The sequence below is a fragment of the Miscanthus floridulus genome, chromosome 13, assembly GCF_019320115.1.
Source record: "Miscanthus floridulus cultivar M001 chromosome 13, ASM1932011v1, whole genome shotgun sequence".
Taxonomy (NCBI): domain Eukaryota; kingdom Viridiplantae; phylum Streptophyta; class Magnoliopsida; order Poales; family Poaceae; genus Miscanthus; species Miscanthus floridulus.
Genome location: NC_089592.1, coordinates 31,385,865 through 31,395,493, shown reverse-complemented (window position 1 = coordinate 31,395,493; position 9,629 = coordinate 31,385,865). Strand labels below are relative to the sequence as shown.

General features: G+C 45.8%; 1 protein-coding gene across 2 annotated transcripts; it reads right to left on the bottom strand.

Annotated features, from left to right (window-relative positions):
* Positions 1-847: 847 nt before the first annotated feature.
* On the bottom strand, positions 848-5,563 carry LOC136501061 (uncharacterized membrane protein At1g16860-like). 2 transcript variants are annotated; one of them, XM_066496548.1, is made up of 6 exons: positions 5,370-5,563; positions 3,747-3,867; positions 2,681-3,647; positions 1,909-2,064; positions 1,583-1,794; positions 848-1,490 (listed from the first exon to the last, which is right to left on the bottom strand). In XM_066496548.1, exons 3-6 carry the CDS (start codon positions 3,554-3,556, stop codon positions 1,298-1,300), a joined length of 1,437 nt encoding a protein of 478 aa, XP_066352645.1. In that variant the 5' UTR covers positions 3,557-3,647; positions 3,747-3,867; positions 5,370-5,563; the 3' UTR covers positions 848-1,297. The 2 variants fall into 2 exon arrangements, with proteins under 2 accessions (XP_066352645.1, XP_066352646.1); XM_066496549.1 differs by lacking the exon at positions 3,747-3,867.
* Positions 5,564-9,629: the final 4,066 nt, after the last annotated feature.

Below are 9,629 nucleotides of genomic sequence, written 5' to 3'. Positions count from 1 at the left end.
CACTCCAAAGACAGGTCAGCGCCACGTGGACAGCCACATCAGATTAAAAATAGAAATGAAGGGCTATGAACTAGAGGTGCATCACTTAAAAAGTTTATAAACCCAAAAAAACTACTTTTATAGTTGACAGACCTAAGTAAAACATAAGCAAAAGTTAATAGGCCAATGATGCATTTAACTAAAAAAACAAGAAGCGAGGATCTAAATGATTCCTCAACTCTCGTTGTTGCTTAATCATACATCTGAATCTGACAAAAATTTGATGATTGCGTAGCTTGTTGCTGCTGGTGTAAGATTTCATTTGAACGACTTGACATGCTCCACGAGTAGCAGTTGCGTCACATCGTGTCGCTTTCCGTCGGTAAGTAAAATATACCGTTTGCACGTCGTTTATTTATGATGCGAGATTCGTCGAGACTTGCCTTGTAAGTTGGACTTGTGGTTGTGGTCGGTAGATGGTGACAGCGAGCGAGTGATGCTACAGCGGCACAAGATTGTGACAGACTACCAGCTAATAAGGTTCCCCGGCAACCCCCGGTTGTTTCCTAATTCCTGTCCAACGGTAATGCACTGCAGCTTGTGTTGCTAACCACTGACCTAACGTTGACAGTGTGGCACACCGGCCGGTCGGTATGGATGTGACGACCGTGCTTGTGCCCTGTCAAAATGGAGAGGGGTGAAGCGAATCGGGCGAACACCCCTTCTCTTTACATACACACACCAAACGCGTCATTTGCAGATGCGCGGCTACCATAGCCTACGTACATGTAACACCATGTGAGCAGCATGTCAACAAACCCACGGCAATAGATTCTGTCCCCTGGTAGGCTGCGGAAAGAAACACATCAACACGGATAGGAATCGATTACATTGACTTGCCATGTGCAGGTTTGCGATTTCTATGGAGATCTGGGTACAAAAGGAAATTGCAAGATTCAAGACATTGCTGGAACCCTACAACAAAAACAGGAACATAATAGTATGAACTGGAAACCACTGAATCTCCAAACAGGCTCCATGGTAGGGTAGGTAGTACTGACATCAAGCCATCCTTGTTACAAGCACCATCCATGGCTCAACCAAAAAAGATAAGAGAAAATTACATATAATATACTATACGACCAAGCTCCAGGTAACTGACCGACCACTGATATTGTACTTACTTAGCCCATAATCACACCCTGCATTTGCACATTCTTCCAACCCTAACAACCCACAGAAACCAAATCAAAAGTCAACGCATCCTTTTTTTTTCTCTTTCTCCGCACCAGAGGATCGCCAGAACCAATCCCTCTAGCTAGACTGGTATCACATCCAGGTCAGATGTGTCTTCGCATCTCAGGACCAGGCCCTCGAGGCTGGCCGGGAGGATGCACTTGGCCCATTGGCAGCCAGTGGAGATGGGTTCAGCTGGAGGAACGATCATCAGCACGTTCTCATTCCTTTGGACAACACCCATCACACTCACAGTGCTGCCCTCCTTGATATATCTGCAGCCCCCAATGGCCGTGTCAAATGGACTTGATAGTTATCACAAAATAAGCTGTGCCTAGGAGAAAGCAAATGAAGGAAGAAAGAGTACCCTTCTTTAAGGCGCATAATCCGATCATCACTCGAGAGATTCCTTCCACGGAGCCACCTCAGGAATTCAGGCAACATGTCCTTGTTGTCTGGGTTTATGTCAATAACAACAGATTCGTCCACATATGGGTTTACGCGTGCACCAGATCCTGTCCTGACTAATGCTCGCAGTCCAGACTGGAAATCAGAGATGTAGAAGTCCACTGCATGTCGCTACCAATATTGCACAGGAAGAAAACAAACGTGAGAAATGATTAAGGTGAAAAGAGCTGCATTGCAAGAGTCAGGCATTCTTCCATGACATGCTTGTATTCCAACCAAACTCACCTCCATTGACCTGAGACCCCAAGTAAATCGGCGATGCGTAGTGTTAGCAGCTTTCGAATCCCAACCCCTATACTCATACAAGCAAGTTGAAGTGTAAACACATCGCGGCACCCGTTGGAATGAGGACTCAAGGGGCAGATTTCCACATGTAACAACCTGCAAAGTTCAGTATACTAGGTGAGGACTAGCTGTTGTTAATGATACACAAAAATGCGGGTGCTTAAAGCCAATGTCTTTAACTATAAGTAGAAAAATCACTGCATGGGAAAACTCATAACATGATGCTACATCATTTACTAGTCCATGTACAGGGAGCAATATTTAGGTATATAAATAAGGTTATTTTCTTACTGACAGCCATAAAACCTGCTTGAGTGAAGTAAATTTTCTGTGTTCTCTGCATCCAAATTATCTTTTTTTTAAAATGAAACCTACCTGTACAGTGTACATAATTTACCTTATACCTATATCAAAATACTTAGTGTTGAAAAAGGCAGTGAAATTACATCAAAATATAGTTAGCAGGCAGTTTAGAAGCATGGTGCAACAGAACCAGCCAGAAATGCAAATGCAAAAAGATTACCAGACTCATCAGATTATGTAGAATTTATTTTTGCAATGCTACCTAGAAACAGTTTACTTTGAGGATAAATTCTAACATAAGCATACAAACATAAGATAACAGCAGAAGTGCATAGAAAACACTAGAGGATTAATACGAAGAATAACTGAATAACATTAGTACATTACAACAAAGAGATCAGTCACATACCCCAGTAACCTTCACATACTCTCCATCTTTTGCGGTTCTAAGGTCTGCATCAGGATAGCGACTGATAAACCCGATCACACCTTTTGTTCCCCAGCAGATGTTCCAGGTCACCAGTGCAGCAACAAAACCAAATATCACCACCACGACTATAAGCAAGATCGGATTATGAATAGCAGCGAGAATGAAGCCACCAGCTACGAACCCAACCAAAAAGAGCAACGCGACCAGCCAGATTATTGTGGTCGGAATGCTGCCCTTAATCGAGTAACCATCTCCCACATTGAGATTTGTGACAGCTGGGTTGTGTGCAAAAGAGGTGGTACGCATCTTCATTGATACACTAGAATCAAGAGGGCCTGATACTTTCCGTTGAGCACTAGATGAATTCAACTGACCAGAGGTGATAGGACCTGATGTGATTAGCCCAGTTGTAGGTAGCACAGGAGGCAGAGGGCCAGAGTTCTGACGGACCATTGGGGTTAATCCACCAGATTGGGGGCCAGATGACCTCTTTGTTGGTTCTCCATGCTTATTGAGAGGTCCAGAATTAGATTTTGTTCTAGAAGATCCTCCAGTACCAGGAACTGCAGACGAAATAGAACCAGAGTAGTTGGAGCGACCGACAGCATTAGAAACTGGTCCAGAGTTGTTGGCAGCAGCACCGAAGGAAGTATTCCTTGAAGGTTGATTACCCAATGGACCAGATTTTCTGTGGAGATCAAACATCTTTCCAAGCTCTCCAGATTTCTTTATGTCCCCACCAGTGTATGGCATAGCCGAGGAGCAAATGACTGGGGCCTTCTCTTTAGGTTGCTCAGGTCGGCCCGAGACATACAAGCCATTGCTTAGCTGGTGGGATGGAAACCGTGAACCCATGCTCTAAAATGACTGTCTAAACCTTTCGATTGATTGTGTTGCTTTTGCGTCAAGTGAGACTGTTAAACTTGTGAAAGCCTTGCATCAGCAACTGAAAGATGAAAACAAGAGAAACTTGATCATATCACTGATCCAGAGAAAAAAAGGGTATGCGCAACAGATTCAGCAGATGACATCCAGATGGGCGTACCTAGTGCATAGAGCTCCCGCTCTATGCGGGGTCTGGGGAAGGGTGTCAGTGGCAAGCCTTACCCTCGCCTGTGCAATGCGAGGAGACCGCGACTTGAACCCGGGACATCCAGATGGAACAGCTTTAAAACAAACAGCACAGAAAAAAGGTTGAGAACAAAAGTATCACCCTGACAAAGATTTGCAAGAATCAAAGCAATAATAGAGGAAGAAGCTTTTCATAGTGTTCTACCATGCAATGCAAGGTGCAAATCAGCTGATTGCACAGCAGAGATGGTTCAATAAGTATAAATTAACTAATAGATGGGCGTTACCAGTTACAATAGTAACGTAAAGCGATGGGCGTTAGCATTAGCATTTACATAGTAACATAAAACTGGCTGGCACGAATACTTCCAAAAAAAATTCCCACTGGTTAGGAAATAGAAACTATATAGAGCAGCTAGACTAAATTGTTACCATGTTTACAACAAAGAGCAAATACTTAGCATTAGCAGAGTAGCGCTTCTGTTTGTGCGCAGGCAAATTGAAGATTCTCATGCTGAAATCCTCTGCATTTAGCTCCGGGTTACGACAAGCTGGATTATCTTAAATAGGCTTTGCTGCTTTGGCCTAAATACTGTCTGGCTAAGTTTGGGGGGGTTAACTAGGCTAACAATAGGAAAAGGGGTGTGTGCATGTGTGTTAGCCAAACACAACTGTCAGGGTTACGCACCCGAACTGCAAAAACTTAATTCCATGGAACAAAATATAGCCCAAACACAAGTAGACACAGCAAACACTCATTGAGGTAAACCTGTTGCTTTGGCAGCACCATTTCAGGTTTCAGCAACGAATATGGTGTAACGCGCATCATTGCGATAAAGTAAGACCCATTTCTGACCAAAATAACCTAAAGAGCTAAAGAGCTAAAGAGTACAGACAAACGCCTCAAAACAGGCAGAATTTGTGGAGGTGGCGCCAGTAGCGATCCTGACCACAGTCAAATCAAAGAACTAAATACCCCAAGAAAAAAACTGATAGCGACGGTTACATCAGCGTCACAAAGTGCATCCCACGTAAGAGCAAACTGTGCCTACCAAATGATTTCGACCAGTACGGGCAGCGGATTAAACAACCACCACGCCACCGACAGTCCGACACCATCAGATCACGAGTATAGCTTAAAGCTTCGGCAAAGAACTTGACAGGTACATGCCAACATAATTTCAACATGAAGCAATAGCGCCAGCACATGCACAACCTACAGCCCGCACTCAGGGCCCCACCACCTCTCAAAAAAATTGTACCACTCGCACAAAGCCCGATTTCACTATGCCTTAGCATCAACCCGGAGCTAAAAAATCTAAGAACAAAGTAGAAGGAGCACAAATCCTACACACGAACTGAACTGAGATGAACAATCTCCCCAGCCCCGCCATGAGAGGAATCACACCCCACGCAGACGAAGCAATGGCACCATTCCCAGATCCAAAAACCAGCACCAGATCCAGCCACATAACGAGGGGCGGACCAGTAAAGGAAAATCGAAGTTAGGAAAATACTAGATGGATACTACACTTATAACTAGATCAGATCCGAATGCAGATAGCTTTAGTTAGGGGATGAGACGGGGTAGGCGTACCTGGTGGGTGCTCGTCGCCGGCGAAGGGCCCAAAGAGCTGGCGAAGGGACCGACAACGACCTGGGCACCTGGCGTAGGGCGGCGGCGGCGGCGTCGGTCGCCCCAGTCGTCCTGACTCCTCACAAGAGAAGAGAAGGAGGGGGAGAGAGCGCACGCGGGGGGAACGGGAGGCGAGAGAGAAAAAGTGAGCGACCGCGTAGGATAGGGAGACGAGAGAACAAAATGCAGGGGCCCGGAGGGCCTTGCTAGCGAGTGGTTAACTACTCGTACCAAGGTAAGGATTTTTTTAACCCCAAAAATCTATTTAAAAAAACAAAACACGTAGTGTACTATAATTTCAGTAAACAGCTCTTTTGGACACTTTAATATACTTATACCATGACAAATATATAAAATCACATCACAACAGTGGGCTCGTTAACCAGCCGAATTTCACTGTGCGGGATGAAAAACACTGTTTATCCTCTCACAAATTTCTACAGATTTATCTAAATTCCTCCCAACGAATATGGCCGGTATGATTTGAGCAACCACACTAACAAAAAAAAAACTCATCTATACATGGCATTAATGTGGGAAGTCGAGCCATGCTAGTCATGATAGCGTGACTGAGTCACGCTAAAGCGGATGACACATTTTTGTGTGTGTGACTAAGCCTTATATGGGGCGTGACCCGCTTGTACTTTTTTCGTTATCCTTATATTTTACAGCTTTCATATCAAGCCTAATCTCGTGCTTAGGTCCCTCATGTCCCTCGTATGTAAATAGTACATAAACTTGGCACGTTGATGCATTTAGCTAGGTACATCATCTCTCTAAATGTACGTATGAGTTCAATAACTTGGCTTGTGGGTGCACAATTGCTCATGGCCACGACACGTAGACAAAAAATGCCATGTTGGCCGCTGATATGGCAAAGATATACTAAGTCTAGCATGCATGAGGGCACGGGAGGCTATGGTAATTATCAGATAGCTCCTTAGTCCTCAATTTCTTCATTATTTAATCCTCCTAACTTTTGACAAATAATATACGAAGTTGGTTTCGGCAGAGAAGAACGACAAACTGTTAGGGCAACCTCGCGGTCGCCAACGAGACGGCAGAGGATGTGGAAGATCAAGGGACGAGGTGGCAGAGTACATGAGGACCACATTGATCTCAATTTAGTTCCTGGCAAGATTAGTCTAACACAGACGGCACCAGAGGCTAGCCAACAACATTATATTTAGCTAGATATTTACGCTATGCACATCTTGTATAGCTTCTATTTTTCCCACAACTGTGTTCACAGACAGCTCTGAAAACTCACGCAGATTTGACCAGCAAGATAGTTTTGCTGCTTTCATAACACAGGGTCTGTTTGGTAGCCCGCTCCAAGGCTAGTCTTGCTAGGAGCTAGATGCAGGCCCAACTAAGCTAGGATGTGTGGATGCAGCCCAGCTTATTTGGCTCTGGCGCCCGACCCTCGCCGCCGCTAGGGTTTGCCCACCGCCACCCACACCGGCGGTCGCCATCCATCCCCGCCGGACTTCTTGGCGAGCAGAGGCGAGGGCGGATGTACTAATTGGCTACTGACACCTACATCCTCGACGCCGCGGAGGAGGCCGGGCTGGAGCTGCCCTTCTCGTGCCGCGCCGGGTCGTACTCCGCGTGCGCGGGGAAGCTGGCGTCCGGCGAGGTGGACCAGTCGGAGGGCTCGTTCCTGGACGACGCGCCGGGTGGTACATCCTCGACGCGCGGGGAAGCAGCAGGGGCGCGGGCCGCACGAGCATGGATTGGGAGTGAACCGGGGCCTGACTGCATCCTTGATCACCGCGCGGCCTCTGCACGCGCACGTGGAATCGCGAGGCTGCTTTTGCCTGCCTGCCTTGGAGGGGAGTCCGTGCAATGCCGACGCCTGAGCGTTGTCCTGCGGTGGCCGGTCGTGTCGTGTGAGCAGCACTCAAACAGTTGGGATTGCAGTGCGCGCCGCCCGTTCGACGAAATGCGCCACCGCCCATGTCTGATGGAGCCTTTGCTGCTTCAACGTCGTCAGACAAATCGCCGCGTGAAGTGTGAACTTGAACTTGGTTTGTCAGTCGCCACGGCACGTGTGCCACAACTCCGCGGGCATCTTACTCGATGTTCAGAGAGATTATGAAGTTCAGAGATGGACGCCACAAAACAAAGTTCAGAATTCCTTGTGTTTGTCTGTTTGATACTCCTATATACTCTCTACTGATCGATGGAGGTTGCAGTCCAAATATCTACTAATTGGCTATTGATTGTTTATCTATACTACTCATTATGTGTTGAACAAATTGGATTAATCGATGTTCAGTGACTTAGGATGACTTGGCTTGAAATGTATTATTAGTAATTATTTTGGAATTTACTGCATATATTTTCATTTCATATTTGTGAGAAGTTCAAGTCATTCATTTTGTCTAAAGAACTGTGTATTTATTCAAACCAGGGGTAAGAATGACAATCTACCCTCAAACTCCTCTTTTGTGGAGCTGGGTTCACCCTCCTAGCTAAACACCTCCATCAGACAGCTTCAACTCTATCCAGAGCTGGCTCCACCTGGAGTTCTGGAGTGGAGCAGCTCCACTCAGAGTTGGAGCCATACTGAGAAAAGAAAAGAAAATCAGTGTAGTTCATTGATCATTCATATGCAAACAAACTGAGAAAATTCCTAAAAAATTTCACCCCAAAGTGTCACATCGAATCTTGCGGCACATGTATGGAGTACTAAATGTAGACGAAAAACAAAACTAATTGACAGTTAGGTGAGAAATCACGAGACGAAACTTTCGAACCTAATTAGTCCATAATTAGACACTAATTGACAAATACAAACGAAAGTGCTACAGTAACTAAAACCAAAAAAAATTTGCCAACTAAACGCGCCCTAACACTCAAACTTGGAATGTTCCTTATCTGTCCTTTGGATTTTTTTTACCAGAACTGTGGAGCAAAGCTCCCCAAGAATATATTAAACATGTTGAGTGAAACAACTTACAAAACCGGGGGAGGGTGGTTAGCAGAGGGCTAACCAAGACTCACCTAAAAACAAGGCGCAAGGCATAAAAGGAAAGAAGCAACCAATTAAAATTACATACTGTGTAATCAATCCATAACTACTTGATGCGAGGAAGCCGGTAACTGATTCAGATGAAGCTTAACTTCAGCTAAAAAAGGACCTTCCACGAGGAGACCGATGGAACCTTATTATCGAAAAAGAAAGTATTACGCTCTTTCCAAATACACCAGGCCGCTATCATGAATATCTCCATGAAGTATGGCTGCTGAGAGGTTGCATGCTGCCGAGTCAGAATTTGGGATAGATCCGCCCCCGCGCCCCCCCCCCCCCCCCCCCCCTATCCCACTAGCTGAGCATTCAAAGAAGAGATGCATTGATGTCTCCTCAACTTCATCTTGGCACATAACACAATTATAGCCTTCTTCAAGAAACTTGTGACAGGGCATACCCCTTGTGTTTAACTGGTCAACAAAAAGAAGCCAAGTATTGAATTTAATCCGAGGGATGCATTTGGATTTCCAAATCCAAAGAAAGGGGGTTGGAGGGGTTATTGCTGCAAAGTGGTGCTTGTAGAACTTCAATGAACTGTATTATGTAGAATTCCAGATATAATGCAAAACATCTTTGTCCAGTTCTTCTTCTATGAGGTCTTCTAATAAGTCTTGCAGTATCAAAAACTCATCATGAGCCGCTCTAGACATGGGTAGTCTGAATAGGCCTAACAGATCATCAGCGACCTGGGCTACTTGCACAGAGATGTGCTTCTGCTTAGCAAAATGAAAGAGGGTTGGGAGGCGTGAAGAGAGAGTTTGATCCAGAAAGGAATCATGCCACGAGATGATGGTGTCACCAGTGTCGAATGTACTAGCAGCAATGCCTCTATAGGGATTTTTTTTTAATTTTAACATTTTTTTGATTACTCATTTTAAATCTAATGCTGCCTGTTTTTTTTAAACTAACACTTTTGGCCGCGCCTATTTTTTAAACTAACACTTTTGGCCGCGCCTATTGCCCTGGCGCGGCCAAATGCATGTGCCGCGCCATGCATGGTGGCGCGGCAGAGGGCTGACGTGGCGGCGACCGGATTAGCGATCGTTGACATGGCAAGGCTCTGCCGCGCCACCGATCTTGACGCGGCAGCGCCAAATAAATATCGCGGGCGAGCCTGCCCACCCGCCAGCCGCACGCGCCCCGCCGCCGCGCAGCGCCCGCCGCCAGCGCCCGCCCGCCCACTC

Coding starts and splice junctions, on each gene's coding strand:
- LOC136501061 (XM_066496548.1), bottom strand. CDS start 3,556: ATGGGTTCACGGTTTCCATCCCACCAGCTAAGCAATGGCTTGTATGTC. Junction 1,795..1,908: donor GGGGTCTCAGGTCAATGGAG/GTGAGTTTGGTT, acceptor CAATATTGGTAG/CGACATGCAGTGGACTTCTA. Junction 1,491..1,582: donor ATTATGCGCCTTAAAGAAGG/GTACTCTTTCTT, acceptor TGGGGGCTGCAG/ATATATCAAGGAGGGCAGCA.